Source organism: Musca autumnalis, unplaced genomic scaffold (assembly GCF_047663935.1).
Source record: "Musca autumnalis isolate F117 unplaced genomic scaffold, ASM4766393v1 scaffold_1, whole genome shotgun sequence".
In the NCBI taxonomy this organism is placed as follows: Eukaryota; Metazoa; Arthropoda; class Insecta; order Diptera; family Muscidae; genus Musca; species Musca autumnalis.
The window spans coordinates 236,795,557-236,812,921 of NW_027411644.1; the positions used below are offsets into that span (position 1 = coordinate 236,795,557).

The 17,365-nt window shown below is 34.6% G+C and overlaps 2 protein-coding genes across 2 annotated transcripts; one reads left to right on the forward strand and one right to left on the reverse strand.

Moving 5' to 3' along the window:
- Positions 1 to 212: 212 nt before the first annotated feature.
- On the reverse strand, positions 213 to 2,714 carry LOC141389277 (mitochondrial import inner membrane translocase subunit TIM44). The gene is made up of 3 exons (XM_073960597.1): positions 2,491 to 2,714; positions 2,274 to 2,351; positions 213 to 2,095 (listed from the first exon to the last, which is right to left on the reverse strand). Exons 1-3 carry the CDS (start codon positions 2,491 to 2,493, stop codon positions 884 to 886), a joined length of 1,293 nt encoding a protein of 430 aa, XP_073816698.1. The 5' UTR covers positions 2,494 to 2,714; the 3' UTR covers positions 213 to 883.
- Positions 2,715 to 7,101: 4,387 nt separating this feature from the next.
- On the forward strand, positions 7,102 to 15,586 carry nanos (RNA-binding protein nanos). Its single transcript, XM_073964044.1, has 4 exons — positions 7,102 to 7,459; positions 7,566 to 8,061; positions 8,691 to 9,187; positions 14,255 to 15,586. The coding sequence occupies exons 1-4, from the start codon at positions 7,415 to 7,417 to the stop codon at positions 14,519 to 14,521; spliced, it is 1,305 nt and encodes a 434-aa protein (XP_073820145.1). The 5' UTR covers positions 7,102 to 7,414; the 3' UTR covers positions 14,522 to 15,586.
- Positions 15,587 to 17,365: the final 1,779 nt, after the last annotated feature.

Consider the following 17,365-nt stretch of genomic DNA (forward strand, 5'->3'; position numbering starts at 1 on the left):
AATTATAAGCATTTTAATTTTACCGATTTTTGTCGGTAAGTCAAAAAATGAGTTACAGAATTCCACTACTGGAGTAGTTACGCTTGCTATTTCATTGTTATCGGTGATACGGCTTAAAATTGCATTTTATGAAATAAATATATAAATAAAAACCCTCGTTAAACCATGGACACAACAAAATATATACATATAAAACAAAATCACATAAAACATTTAATATTTTTGGTTTCTTTTTATTATTAAATAAAAAAATAAATCAACATTTAAAACACATTTCTCTTTATATATTTTCTGTACATTCTTTTAAGCCACATAGTGGAAATTTGCTTATTAAAAGATATACATTTCTAATATATAAGTGCGTGGTGTTTTCTTGTTATAATTAAACAAATGTTGAAATTCGCTGCAGTCATAATATTTACACAATTTCTATATTTATGTAAAATTTAACATTTCATTAAAAAAAAATCTAAAAAATACTTATGTATACATTGTTGGATCGAAAGAAAACAGGGAGAAAAAACTTATTATAAGTGGAAGCAATGTAACAAATTTGAGATATTACTTTACATATATATTAGAAAAAATATTTTCGCAGAATATTCCGGAGAATAGAACACATACAGTAGTAGTAAAAATTGTACAATTTCTTAAGAAATTCTCAAAAATAAATTTTCAAATACACATGTACATCTATTTACGGTGTGAACAAAATTTCTTTAACTAAGACACTTCCTTGGTGATATGATTTCTCTTTCTCTCTGGGAAATGTCATGTTATCTACATGTACAGTTATATAAAGTAACTTAATAGCTAAGTTTAGGATTTTTATGTTTGCAAAGAAAACATAACAACATGGGCTAGGTTAAGAGTGTGTGGTATTTTATACAAATTGTTCTTGACTATTGGCTGATAGTTCCATAAGTCTCCAGGCGGCTTTGGGATTCAATTCATTAGGGTCCCTACACAATACCCAAACATAATTCACACGCATCACCTTTTCTGGATCGCCTTCAACAACTTTATTCGAACTACGCTCTCGCACACACATAATTTGTTGAGCTTGGAAGGTAACAATGAGAACTGGACCTTGATCCATTACTTTGCCCATGGCCAAATCGATATTTTCAATATCTAGAATTTTTGAATCCAAATATAGACCAGCCTTTATTGCTTGACTAATGGGGGTGGAAATGATATTATATGTACTTTCGAAGCACCAATCTTTAAGAATTTCCAAGTCACCGCGCACCATAGCCTCCAGAATATTTGGTATAATATCATTTTCACAATCCTTTAAGAATTGCTTCTGATCAAAGTTGGGATCGATTTTACATAGTTCTGTCAATGTTTCGGAGAGTTCAGTTTTCGAGAATAGGCCACCCATTACATCGGAAACTTTGTCAGTTAAAAGTCTTGATGCACGTATGACAGGGTTTTCCGATTCTTCATATTTCATTTTCCAATCGAGCACCTTATTCACATAGGCATTATTGTTTTTGAAATTTTCCCACGATTGATAGAATTTTGAATCTTTGTGCAATTCCATGCCCATTGCTTCCATATTGGGTTCAACTACTCGTTCATCGGCAGCAAAATCGACTTCCTTACGTTTACGCAAACGTGCGGGGGACCTATATACACGAGAATTAATGCCTTGGGCGTCCATTTCTTGTTTGATCATTTTCGTTGTATCCGAGATGGCTTGGAATGCTGTTGTTTGGCCAATCTTTTCACCTTTTTCTGATATGGTTTCTTTTGCGGTTTTTGCTTGTTTTGACAGTTCTTCTCCAATCTTCGATGCCTTTTGACCAATTTCTGTTTTCACAGCTTCATCGAGTACATCGGAAACCTTTTCTTTAATGTTGCCCAATTGATCTTTTAATATGCTGGAAGTTTTTTGAGTTTCCGATTCAACAATATTGAACTTTTGTCGGGCGGATTGTAATGCTTCGGATTGTTCTAACTTTTGAGCTTCTTCACGGAATTTCTTTATGCTTTCTTTCATCTCCTTGTTTTTGTCCATTTCATTTTTGATGTTGTCAATAAATTGCGATAAAAATCCAGGTCTTCGGCCGGGTTGAGAATACCAGCGCTAAATGAAAAAAGATGTATGAATTGTTTATAAATCTCCAAATAATAATAGAAGTAATTAAGAGGAGACACTCTTTAATGAATGTGCCAAGATCAAAATCCATGAAATCATGTCCTCTGGCATCTAACAGGTGTCCTTCAGAGTATTTATGCAAAATATATTTTAATATATTACTTACCTGAGTCTGCAGCACTTGCAGGCATTTGTTACCCACCAAAACCACATTGCCACTTCTTGATAAAGCCAGAAATTTGTACTGAAAAAATAAAGCACATTACTATAAGAAGCTCGCTAATTCCCCTCCATCCCACTATACGTTTTCAGATTTATTTTAGTAACATTATTTTTGTCTTAATAACACCATTTCACAATCAATTACGGAATCAAACACTTACCATTTTATTGATTTGTGTTTATTATTAACTTTATATTAAATTTTCAGTTAGTTTTTTCTATTTTCTTCAATTCTAATATGATGTATTTATGTAATTTATCGGTTTATTTCGTTAGGAGAGGGTATAGTGGTAAATCATGCCTGTTAAGCTGTCATTTGGCTGACAAACTGCAACATCTGATTGGGAAGATGACAGCACAATGCATAAGGGCGATCAACTAAACGAAAGCGTTTGGCGTTCGACGTAAGTAGGGTTACCGAATGTGTTTATTTAGCCCGAAGCGACCAAATGTTTAGTCCGCACTATAGGGACTTGGGGGGAACAAGTGTTGCAAAGACTCCCCAGTGGAGCCAGTAAGCCCAATGCGTGCGTTTGGCCGTCAATATAAAAAGAAATAGAAATAAAATAAAACACGATAGTTTTAGTAAATGGTTTGGCTCAACTGCCGGTGTTTATTCAATGGTAAACAATATTACCTTTCAATTAATGTACAACGATATGTACAGGCTTACAATAAAGCGCGGGTGTTGTGCTTGCGACTCAAGCCGTCGAACGATCTTTTTGTTTTTATTTTGTTTATGTTATTATGTTGTGTGTTGATATCTGCCTAGATGCTTCAAAAGGGCGGTTGTCAAGTGAATATTCGTTGAAATCTCTCATACTATTACAGGGGTGTAATAAATAGGAATTAGGAGATTTCAACGAATATACCTATGCAATTTATAGGGCCAATTAAAAGTGGTAGAATCAATTCTAACTTAAACAGAATGTATAACGCATTTTACATTTCACATGTTTTATAAAACATGCATCATTTAAGGCTGGGGCTGGATTCCTGTTCTATGAAAATTTGAAATGAAAAATATTTCCTTTATAATTTTTTTCATTTGACAGTTGTTTCCTTTATAAAAGTTTTCATTTCACATTTTCATAGAAACAGAATTGAGCCCCAGGATGTATACTGCGGGCTCCCACTGAGTTGTTTTGCAGTTGCTATTCTCTCTCATTCACAGTGTACGTGAGCAAAAACGAATGATAAACATCATGCGGTTGTTGTTTTGTTCACCTATACATAAACACTTGCTTTACTTTGATGGAATTCTCTTGGGCGACGCTGATTTAAGGCTTGGGTACATAATACCCTAGACAGACGGCATCGTTAATTTGCATTAAGAACGGTATTTAATTTCACCCTGACAGGCGACAGTTTCTGCATTTGCGAAACAGCTGATTTCTGTTTTGTTGTTGTTTGCACTGTAATTTTTAATTTTCCTTGTGTGCCAGAGCCAGTGTGACCAGATCTAAAAAAGTGTTGCACCTAAATCTGCGTTGAAGTTATGCAAAAAATACTAAAATAAATATTAAAATGCCAAAAAATAATGCTACATTTAAAAACGTCGTTTTTAATAATATATACCCTCCGCCACAATATGGACGGTAAACTAAAGGCCTGGGTACATATGTAAGCTGCCTCGCCTGGTTGCCTTGCTTTCCTACTTCATTTCTGACATAATTGGTCTGTTCCTTTACTTTTAAAAATGGTAACAGTGGCAAAAAATGGTAAAAGTGGTGAACTGCTCTCATATAAATTGTATTTATTCTAAAGTAAAAGAACGCTTTGCAGGTTAAAAATGGTAAGAAATGGTAACCTCAGGCACGTAAAGGAACAGAGCAAATTAAAATAAAAGAATAATGCCTGGTTTACATTTACAAAATCCACTCGATTTCAACTGTCAAATCCATAGGTTAAATGTCAAATGAAATCCAGATGAGATTTCATTTGACGTTTGAGCTATGGAATTGACAGTTGAAATCGAGTGGATTTCGTAAATGTAAACCAAGCATTAGCATAAAGAAGGCCGAGCAAATTTCCGACTGGGTTGCCCTTTTCTTTTTATTCTTTTATCAGAAGCACCTTGCTTGCGAGGCAGCTTATGTACGCAGGCCTTAAGATTGTTTTCCGTTTAAAGAATGGTAGAACAAATATAAGGTAAAGTAAATACTACAACAAATACAACTGGAACAACAACCACAAAGGAATTTGTTTTTGTTTGTAACGTTACTGCCAGTTGTATTTGTAAACAAAACAAGGAAATGTCTATAAATTATTGGAATTTACAAAACTAATAATTTTTCACATTTGGTTGAATATTTTCGAAAACATGAATGAAAATTCGTTACATTTTCAATTTTTATGTTTCCACATCATTCCACTAAATGCATAAATTCTCGCAGAAAGTAGAATTCTTACAGAAAAGTTTTTTGTTTTAGAAATCAAAAGAGCACATGTTTATTAGGGCTTTATTTTTTTAATTTTAACAAAATACCTCACATATTTGGTCTGTTCCTTTACTTTTAAAAATGGTAACAGTGGCAAAAAATGGTAAAAGTGGTGAACTGGGGCTGGATTCTTGTTCTATGAAAATTTGAAATGAAAAATATTTTCTTTATAATTTTTTTCATTTGACAGTTTTTTTCCTTTATAAAAGTTTTCATTTCACATTTTCATAGAAACAGAATTGAGCCCCTGGTCTCATATAAATTGTATGCTTTTTAAAGTAAAGGAACACTTTGCAGGTTAAAAATGGTAAGAAATGGTAACCTCAGGCACGTAAAGGAACAGAGCTATTAACAAACGTTGTATCGCCTCTACAGGCGGGGATTTACTGCGCGGCTTATCTTTCGAACTTGGAGGAGGTTACATATCATTGATATGAAGAAAACCTTTAGGATGACGAAGCAAAATCAGTTGCGCTTGGATTAAATGGAGAACGGAGGAATTACACTCAATTGTGATTGAATTTAATGGAATTTTTTTTAATTTGTGTTTATATAATAAAGTTCTTTGTATTCTTGTTTTAAACAAATAATAAATGCATTTTATTTATTCTGGGATATTTCGCACAGGCTTGCATTTTTATTGCATCTTTAGACTGACTAAAAATGCAATCCGAAGAGTGCCTTTAAATTCAACCCAAAACACTACATCAAAAGCTGTGATTTGGATCGAAAATGGAATGCATCCTAGCTGTGTGCTGTGGAAGCAAAATGGAGTGCATCATAGCTGCGCGCTCCCTTGTAAAATTCATAAATCAATTCATAGAAAAAGATGTACTCCAACGGCACTTGTTCTGTACACTTGTAGTGATTCAACTGCATCCGCGGATGCAAACTTTTTGCTGGGAAGTCTTGCAAGAACTTTTTACTTGCAAGCATGGCAGAACTACCAGTAGTGGAATTCTGTAACTAATTTTTTGACTTACCGAAAAAAATCGGTAAAATTAAAATTCTTACAATTTCGGTCATTAACGAAATTTTTCGGCAAGTTAACAACCAAAATAAAGCTGTCGCTAAGTCCTAATTTACATTAGGCGAGTTTACTTGCGGCAATTGGCAGTTTGTGGGTGAGAGAGGGTGTTGAGAGGTAAAGGGTTACCATATACCTCACCTCTCTCTCTCTCAAACTGACAATTGCCGCAAGGAAAATTGCCTAATATAAATATGGACTAAGTCCTACCGATAGCAAGAGTGTTGTCAACTCTTTTTGATACTTTTCATTCATAGTTTTGCGTTTTAATTTCACCGACATTTGTCGGTAACTCAAAAAATGTGTTACAGAATTCCACTACAGGTAGTGGTATCACACCAGCTGATCGAATATGAAAAGTCAAATCCCTTTGTAAAAAAATTATTTTTGTTGTAATTTCCCCAACAACATAAAGAAAGTTTTGACATAACATATTCAAAATTTTACGATGCCACTACCTGGTTAATTGTGTCATGCTTGCAAGTTATCCAACACACGATCTGTTTTGACTGTCAGTTTTGCTCAAATAATCGGTTGTTTGCCAGTGTGGCCGTTCACTTTTGTCAGTCATCAGGCAACCACAAAATATTTTGTGGTTGCTGGATTGTTTGACAATTATCGATAATTCCGAAAAATCGACAGTCAAAACTGATCGTGTGTACCCCGCTTAGTCTGTGTTTAGACACACAAATTTCTTGGGAAAGTAAATTGAGTTTTTGGGATAGAGCGGAGAGGAAAGAGCTCCTCAATACTCTTTCCTACCCCCTATTGACTAAAAACTGAATTTACTTTCCCGTGTGTCTAAACACGGACTTAAAGTACAGTACACATTGTCAGTTTTGAATGACGATTTTTTGCAATTATCGATAACTGTCCAACCGTCCAGCAAAATTTTTTGTGGTTGCATGATGAATTACAAAAATGAACGGCCACACTAGCAAGCAACAACAAAGCTGTCATTCAAAACTGACAATGTGTACCCAGGGACTGGATTCTTGTTCTATGAAAATTTGAAATACATATTTCAATTCCATTGCTTAAACGTCAAATCGAATGGATTTGAGATGAGTTTTCATTTGACGTATATGCAAAGGAATTGACAGTTGAAATCGAGTGGATTTCGTAAAAGTAAATCAAGCTAAAAACTTGTAAAAATGATGTTGTTTTTTTTTTAATATGTTTGTAAACGTACTGTGTAATATAGTTGTTTTTCATAAAAGTCGCTATATTGTAAACACTGAACATTCTATTGGAAATTTTAAATCGCTAAATCTACACATTTGTCAACATTGGTCGACAAGTGCAGTTATAATTTCCCATTTAAATGGAATTTGTTTCATTTTGATCATTTGTCCGGGAATTTGCAAACGACAAGACGAGCGCACGGTGATAATTTGAATAAAATAAAGATTGGAACTGCGCTAAATCAGAAATAGGGGAATTAAATAATCCCTGAAAAGTTGTAAAATTAGAAGTTAGCAAAATAATTAAATTTGTAAAATTAAAAAACGCAATTAAAAATATTCCATTGTTGTTGCACAACAAGAATTAGCAGGAGAGGTTGTAAAAAGTAACGGAGATTTTGTTCTTGGAATTGGTTGAAATTCGTAGAACTAAATGCAGAATAACGAGATGTACCGTACCAGTCCCGAATCGAAAAAGGTAAGCATGATAATGACTATGGATTTTGTTGGTGGACAAATGAACAGTTATGTTGAAATATTTAACTAATTGAGAAAATTAATTTGACTTCTCTTTTTTTCCATAGCATCAACCTGAAATGCAGCCCAATAATATTTTTGGCTTGGACTGCTTACACATGAAATGTTTCCAGGAAATGTACTTGGATGCTTGTAACAAATTGTGCATATCTCCAACACCGTCAATGGCTTCGATGACTGATGGCACATCTTCATCGGGAGTATCATCGTTATCGCCAACACCAAGCATGTCCAGTTCATCCTCTTCATCTTCTCCAGAATTTGAAGGAGGACTAATGACACCAGATTTGGCTGCATCTCTTTATGCTTTACAACAACAACACTTAATAGCAGCTTATCAAAAGCAACAACAATTAGCAGCGACAACAACACCAAATGCCATTGCTAACCATTCTAATGAGACTCCGTCGATTGGACAACAGCAACCAATAGGCTGCACAATTGCTGGTAATACGGAAAGTGCATCATCACAACAGCAGCAGGATGAAATTTGTAAATCTTTGCAAATGTTTGCCATGTTATCCGCCTATTCAAATGAGAAAGGTAAGTTTTAAATGTTATTTCAGTTTGAGGTTATGTTTTGTTTTGCTTGAGAAGGTCAAATTTAACAAATGTCCAAGACCGAAAAAAGACCTTAATTTAAGCCACTATGATATACTCAAACATAAAATGTATAAACATACAATTTTATGATTTTTGGCTTATGTCCACTGCTGAAATCCTCTGAAATCATGGTGCACTGTTTCAACACATTATTTTTTATTTATTAACTGATATTACCATTGTAGTGAATATAATATTAATATGGGGAAAAAATAGAAGCATTGGTTGTCGGGGTAATCCTATATATTTGAGGGTTTGTATCATGTTATGTTCAGTATATATACTGAAAAAGATATCATTTTTTGCCTAAGTTCATATCTGCGTACGAGGTAATATCTCCCTTTAAAGGGTGAAAACGCTATAAAATCTAAAATTTGTAGGTTCATATTCGGTAAAAAAAAGTATATCTTCTCTTGGCCTCAAAGAGTATTTGTGAAAAAAACATAAAATATATTCGGGTAATTGCTCTATACTAGGCTTGTTTATAAAGTTCCTCCAAAGAATTTATCATTTTATTTATTTGGATATATGTGTTCATAAGTTAAGTTTTCAATTTTGTTTCATTCCAGATCCCACTAGCGGAGTTGATGTACCACAATTACCAAAATCACCAGTCGATGATGTTATGAATGACTTTGCCTGTAATGGTTATGTTTGTGATGAACTTAATCGTTATCATTTGGGTTTACATTTGTCTAATGCAGCAGCAGCTGCCGCTGCAGCAACAGCGGGAAATAATATTGCTGGGGGAGCCATTACCAATCATAGCCTCTTGACAGCAGCTGTTAATCAGCAGCAAAATGGTACAAATCCTACATCACCTAACGGTTCCACCACAAATCCACCCCCTGTTGCATTAACACCACAGCAATTGCAGCAACATAATCTCAATATGAATTTCAATCATAATTTTTGGAAAATTCTACCGGCTCATATGCAACAACATTCTCAAGCGGCCGTTTCAGCAGCGGCTGCAGCTGCTGCTGCCGCCGTTAATATTGATTACAATTGTAATCAAAATAAGAAAATGCAAAAACGTTATAATGGACCGAAAAATGAAAAATATGTAAGTTTCGTTTATACTATGTTTCAATTTGAATCGTTTTAAAGTAGAAAATAAGTTTAGTAGTAGCTTTGTGTTTAGCGACATTTTGTTATAAATTCATCTTGGTACAGCTTTTGCTTAAGTGGTGGGATAAGTTGGCTTTAAGACGCCAAAGCTGATCATTTTTATCACAAAGATGTATACATACATATCTTCAGAGATAAGGATCCTCCATTGATTTTATCTCCTCTAATCTCATCAATCTAATATGGATATCACTTCTGCCTTTAAACAGATAACTTCCATAAAAGAAATACAAAACAAGAGAGGAGGGCTATAGTCGGACGGGGCCCACCATGTCATACCCTACACCACTTCCTCTGGCCACTGTTTTTCTCGGAATTTGTTTTATATGATTGCGACACATGTTATTCGGGTATGTTCTGAGACACACTTCACCTCTCACTTTACGCCTCAATCATTTTTTTTTTTTTTTGATATTTTTTTTTTTATTTGACATTTCGATTTACAATCAGTGTTTACAAATAAGAATACAAAGAGTTTAGAAAATACAATTTCCTTTTCTACTTAGATATTATACTTCATCCCATTTACGATTATTTTTCGAGTATTTTAATGGACTGACTAGAGTATAATATTCTTTTTAAAAAAATCCTAATGAAACTTAAGCCAAAGAAGTTCGCAAAAAATATAGGAGTAAATGGGGTGAACAAAATGCTTGAGAAGTGAAGTGAGAGGTGAAGTGTGTCTCAGAATATACCCGAATATAATTAGCATCAAAGCAGAGGTAAAGAGTGGGGTTTCAGAATTTAAGATTTGAACCAAAAATTAAATTTAGATCTTTTCTACACATTGGTGAATTCACCCAACTCACACGCTAAATATTATCCGATCATTTTTCAAAATTATTGGTATTTCCTTTGACCTTTACATCTTACATCGGGCAAAATTGCTAGTATTAAAATAAAACTGTGACCTCTAGCGTGATTATGGTTGCACTACATACAATTTAACTGTGGGGTCCATGTATATGCTAGGCTGTAACTATGTTATCTAACCACGTACATCAGCAAGAGTTCGTTTTCCAAATATAACTCACGGGGTGGAACACATCTTTCAGCAATAAAGATATAGTCATCATACTAAAAATTTTACCAATTTTCACACAAAGGTTTTGGTCCATTTCACCCGCTGAATATTACATATCTGATGTTAAATTAAACTTTAAAATTTCGTCTATCAAACCAGAATCGCGACCTACAGAACCGATACAAATTCGTATTAAAATTTTTGTTTTTGGTCCATTTTACCCTCTAAATATTTCGCGATCGCCATCAAAAAATAATCGTTTCTATTCTGGAGGTGAACCCGACCTCCATAATGTCATGATTGTTCCATAATTGCGGCCTGGAGTTTGATTACAATTACTAATGGACGGACACATATCTCAAAATCCCTTTATCTCGTCGAGATATGAATTTTGGTAACCACAGAAAATTTACAATTTTAAAGAAAACTTTGTTCGATAGACGAGATTTGCATCTGTCCATAGGAGAAAGTGTCAAATCTTTGGCCGAAAGCTGGATACTTAGAAAAAATTTAAAATATTAACTTTAGAGGAAAAATATACTATTATTGTGTTTTTAAGCACTGCAGTACTGCAGACTATGTTATACCCTACAACACTGCCCCTGTGCATAAGCTTTTGACCGTTAAAATTCATTAAAATTGGGATAGCTTAGCGCCTTTGCTCTGAATGTCTTCATTAATACAGGTCAATTTTGTTGAAACATACTTAAGTGCATCGTCAGTACAACTCAAATAAAAAAATGGAAAAGTGGGATGTACGCCAACCATCAATAGGCTTCTTACTCTGTGAGACCCAAATCAACCCCCAAAATTTCGCGCAAAAAATGGAAAAAGGTTGCATTACCGACTATTGCGATATCTCTGTTGTTTGACCACCTATGACAACCTACATCACATCGTTGTAAAGGTGATATTTTCTACTTTCCTTGCCAGGGTTTGCTCGATATACCTCTTACAGAAGGGAGATATTCGCTTTGGAATAAAACGTTAGCCTTTTCTCCTAATAAGCTTTTTTTTCACATTCCGACCCCTGAATAATATCCGACCATTACCAATATCAATAGGTTTTTTCCTCTGTGGGACCCCCATTAACACCCACAATTTCGTGGAGATCCAATCAAAATTGCGACGTGTAGCGTGATTACAAAAAAAAAAAAAAAAAATAAATAAAAATAAACAAGTAAAAAGTCGTTAAGTTCGGCCGGGCCGAACTTTTTATACCCTTCACCATAAATAGTCTTAATTAAAATGGAATAATTTAGGTCCTTTCACAATTTTAGGTGGAACAACTTTTCGACAATGGATAGACTACTACTGCCTCCCCCCACTATTGCTTAAATTACACTGTGAACACAAATGTTGGGGCAGAGATAATTCCTTTTGGAGATGAAAGCCCTTGTGTGTGTGTATATTAAAAACGCCGAAGGCTTCATGCGCCGTGAGTCGAACTTCCGCGTTATGGCGTGATGAAGTTTTTGCAAGAGACCCTGTAAGCCATCATGAATTAGCATTATATGTATCTTTGTTTGTTGTTTTTGTAGAGCACTTAAGTAACAGTGAACAAAGATACAACGCTAATTCCTGATGGCCCGCAGGGTCTCTAACAAAATCTTCATCACGCCATAACGCGGAAGTTCGACTCACGGCGGATCTGTTCTTCGGGGTTCATAATATACTCACCAAGGGCTTTCTTCCACAAGAGGAATTTTCAGTGCCCCAGACTTTCACCTCCATTTTGTTGCACAGTGTTATCTAATCTAAAAAAAATGTGTTCAGCTAGGTGAAATGTACCACCTTCGGGGCTATATCAAAGAGTCAACCTATCTTTAAATTTTTTGGCGGAAAAGTTTTATATCTGCAGGGAACTTCAAGAGTCAAATTGAGGGTAGTTTCATCAAAACAATGTAGACCCTCAAAAATGGACCCATGTTGACGAATTTTAGTGAAGAAATTTCGTGACCACTGAAAATTCCCGAAAATCGGGAGGTACAGTTATATGGGGGGATATACCAAAACATGGACCTATGTTGACGATGTTTGGTGGAGATGTTTCATGACCACTGAGAACCTCAAATGTCAAATTGCAAATATTTCGGTTACAAACTGTGGCTAAATATTCTCAAAATTCCGAAAATCGGGAGGTACCGTTATATGGGGGCTATACTAAATCATGGACCTATGTTGACGATGTTTGGTGGAGATATTTCATGACCACTGAGAACCTCAAATGGCAAATTACAGCTAGTTCGGTTAAAAATTGTAGCTAAAATTCACAAAATACCGAAAATCGGGAGGTACCGATATATGGGGGCTATACCAAAACATGGACCTATGTTGACGATGTTTCGTGGAGATGTTTCATGACCACTGAGAACCTCAAATGTCAAATTGCAGATAGTTCGGTTAAAAATTGTGGCTAAAATTCTCAAAATACCGAAAATCGGGAGGTACCGTTATATGGGGACTATACCAAAACATGGACCTATGCCCATATCCTTTGGGATATAAGATTTTTGATCACTAGGAACCCTAAGTGCCAAATTATAGCTAATTCGGTCTGCAAATATGGCGAAGAACGTCAAAATACCTCAAATCCGGAGGTACCGTTATATGGGGGCTATACCAAAGAGTGGACCGATATAGCCCATCTTCGAACATGACCTGCCTATGGAAAAAAGACCCTCGGGTGCAAAATTTCATCACTCTATCTCAATTATTGTGGACGATAGAGTGATTATAACAGACGGACATGGCAAGATCGTCTAAGAATTTTATCCTGATCAAGAATATATATACTTTATAGGGTAGCAAATGATTAGTTCGATGTGTTACAAACGGAATGACCAACTTAATATACCCTTCATACTATGGTGGAGGGTATAAAAATGGGATGTATTGCCGTCTATTCCGATATCTCTGTTATTTGGCCACCTACGCTAACCTGTTTTACATCATTGTAAACATGGGATTTTCTACTTTCGTAGTCAGACTTTCCTCTTGGAAGGTCTCCAACCAAAGCTGTGATATTCGTCATTATTATTAAAATCGCAAAAATGAAAAGTTGGGTTCTATTAGCGGCAATTGCGATATCTTCGTTGTTTGACCACCTAAGACAACCTACGTTACATCGTTGCAAAGGTGATATTTTCTACTTTCATTAGCAGCTTTTGATATACCCCATATAGAAGCGGAGATATTCGCTTTGAAATAAATTGTTAATTTTTTCTCCAAATAAGTTTTTTTGCCTATTCCGATCCCTGAATATTATCCGACCATCGCCAAAATCAATAGGCTTCTTCCCCTCCGGGACCTTCATCACATCCAAAATTTGGTGACGATCGGACTAAAATTGCGATTTCAAGGTTTAGATGGACAGACGTGATTTCAAGGTTTAGATGGACTGACGGACGGACGAACACTCATAGCCAGATCGACTCAGACATTCATTTTGGTATATATATGTATGGGTCTACGACCATTATTTCAATGCGTTACAAACTTTTTGGCCAAAACCAACTTAGTGGTGTAGGGTATAAAAAAATATAAAATATTGGGTACTTGCGTAAAATGTATGTAATACACTTCCGCAAGAAAGATAAACCAAGAAGTATTTGTTCCTGCTATCAATCAGATCACATGTTATATTTATGCAATTAAAAATAACAAAAATTTTTAAAAATAACAAAAATGGGAACCATTCTGATATGTTTCAAGAGTAGGAGAATATACTCGACAAAATCGAGAAGTTCAGAAGTCTGCATAAAAATCTAAAATCTGACAACAGTTTAAACGTTTATATTAATGTGTATACATCAACCAAAATACGTGGCCAACTCTAAAATGTAATAACCATATTTTTTTATATTTTTAGGAGGACTCTTATAGGGGCCTTACCTAAAAATCATTACATTTATATAAAAATTATTCATCATCCATGCATTACCAAATTTATTTATTTTTTCTTTTAATCTCTTCTAGTCATCGGCAAAACATTGTGTTTTCTGTGAAAATAACAATGAACCTGACGCTGTTGTAAAATCTCACGCCGTGCGTGACTCAATGGGTCGTGTTCTTTGCCCAAAATTAAGAACCTATATTTGTCCAATTTGCAAAGCATCCGGCGATAAGGCACATACTGTCAAGTATTGCCCACAAAAGCCAATTATTACAATGGAAGATGCCGTTAATGCGGAATCGTTTCGTTTGTCGAAAGGAACCTATTACAAACAACAAATGAAGGTTTAAAAAAAATGCAAATAAATCAATTTCGAATTGATTTTTCACTGTTATTTCAGACAGAATATTATCAAAAGTAATTTGATAAATTCTCGTTATTAACAAAAGTTTAAACACAGCTATGCTGCAAACAGAAAAATGTTTTGAAAACATTTTTATAAGCAGAATTTTAATACAGCGCTTGATGCGTGTTCGTTAGATGCATATCTATATCTATTTAGTAAATAAGTTTTATGCGTTTTTGAAACAAGAAAAAAAATACTTTACATACTAATTAATGTATATTCGTATTTAAAAACAAAACTAAAAAAAAAATATTTCTTTTCTATTATTAAATTTTATTACAAAATGTCATTATCCAATTTACCAAACAAATCAAATTTTCAATCAAATGAATTTTATCACAGTAATATTTTTAAAATTTTTAATAATCTCTACCATTTGTTGATCAAAGGAGTAGAATTCGATTTCAATATACAACAATTTAATGTCATTTATTTATTTATTAAATACAAAAGCTATCACAAGATAGCAATTATAACATAGTAGTACAAATATAACATTTTTTCTAACTTATTAAAATTTTTCAAATGTTTTACGTGTATTTAAAAAAGATCAATAGTTATAATATTTAAAATGATGTTTTGTTCCTATTACACAATGTTTATCGTAATATTTTAAAGTAATTGACTTACAAAATCCAACACACATTCCGTTTAAATATTTTTAAAATATCTCAACATTAATCGTATTACTACAATATTTTGTTCTTCATACAAGGAAAAAAAGAAGTTAATCATTTTTTTAGTTTTCTTTTGTCTTTATTTATTATTCCATATTCGCTTATTCTTATATATGAGAGAATATCTATTTTCAGTTTCACAAAAAAAGTTATAAATATCTACACTCGTATAAACATATTGAAATATGTATGTAATATCGATGTGTTACATTAACAAATTTTTAAAACAATCGAACTACAAAAACATTTATAACCACACTTTTTTTAATACAATTATGTTTTATGATATCAATAATAAATTTTTAACAAATACTAATACTGAACAAGAAGCATAATTTGCGTTTTAATAAAACACAAGGCACAAGGAGAAATCCAAACTCTTAGATCAAGTTTAACAAATTTTAAAACAATCGAACCACAGAAACATTTAAACAACTACATTTTTTAATACATATGTTTTATAATATCAATAATAATACTTTATAAATACTTATACTGAACAAGAAATATAATTCGCTGTTTAATAAAAACAGAAAAAAAGTTCGAATATCGATCCACTCTTTCAAGTAACTCCAACGCAAAATTGTAATGGAGTAAGCGATTTGGTTTAAACTATGCACATCGTAATATTTTTTCTAGATGTATATCAGGTTCGAATATAAACGTTATCAGTCCACTCAAAATTCCGAAATTTTTTATTGGATTTTGGATTGCTTTTAAATTAAAGTCCATACTTCCAAAAACCACCGCAGAAAATTATGAAAAAATTACCACAGATAGTGCTTTTTATCCCAATTCCAACCATGTATTGCTTTTGTTGCGGAAATGTATATTTCCCGAGATATAGGCCTCCAAAATTCCACAACGGCCCTAGTCTAAAATGTTGGCAAGCCAACACAGAAAATTATTAAAAAACTAGCACAGATAGTACTTTTTACACCGAGTCCAACGAAAATATTTAATTTAAAAGAAATTGTTGTTCCCGTTCCCGAGATTTGCACCTGTTATGGAAAAAATTTAATTTAAAAGAAAATGTTGTTCCCATTCCCGAGATTTGCACCTGTCCATAGGAGAAAGTCTTAAATTCCGGCCGAAGGCCGTCTCTTTAGAGAAAAATAGGTTAGGGCCTTTGTGGATCTTTTGAGGCCTATATCTGTGGTAATTGTTTTCAGCGATATTTTGCCAAAGTTATAGGTTAGGGCCTTCGCGAAACTTTGGAGGCCCATATCTCGATGTCGATGTTGTTGTCGATGTCACATGTGATGAAGTTAAATGTCTAAATAGCTGACCTAGTACAGTTCTTTCATCTGAGGAATATGAAAATATCCGCCGCTAAATTCACTGCCACACTGTTCACCACTTGCACGGCTGAAATGGAGCTCCCACTGAACATATTGGTCGATGGTGTATTGATTCCAACCACTAACTACCCTAAAGTATTGGGTGTAACGTACGATAGTATGTTTAAGTCGTCCGCACAAGGCACAACTATTTGCCGGCAATTGTCAAAGAAACCTCGTTGACCTTTTACAAAGCAACAGGCCTGTATATGGTAAGCTATGAGGCGGCAGCGTGGTATACAAATGTTCGCGCTACGCAGTGCAAGAATATTCAAGCCTACCAGAATGACATTCTGAGAACTGAACCAGGTTCCCTCCTCATGACACCAGCGAACATATTCATGAGGAAACAAAGGTTTTACCGGTGCGTCAGCACAACAGGATGTCAGCATCCATGTCTCGATTTAATAAACGGGCTTCACCCACCCAGGCACGTCAGGAGAGATCTTTATAATCCAGAGAAGAGGAGGTATAAACGATAACTTCTAGCCCAACAAATGCTTAGCATTCATACTTATGCATTCGCGCAGGCAGTACAGGAATAGGGTGTGAGTACCGTAGTTGGGGACCACCCACCAACACGAGTGGTTTTTAGCCAAGTTAAGATCCAGACGATGAAGCCGCCATAGTTCATATTGGACCCGAATTGATGCCACGATGTCCAATATATGCCCCCGGCATCTGGATTGCGGCCACCCGATATGCTACTTCTGTTTACCTACCCACTTGACCCCACTCACATGTCTCCCCATAACTTTATGGACGCAACCA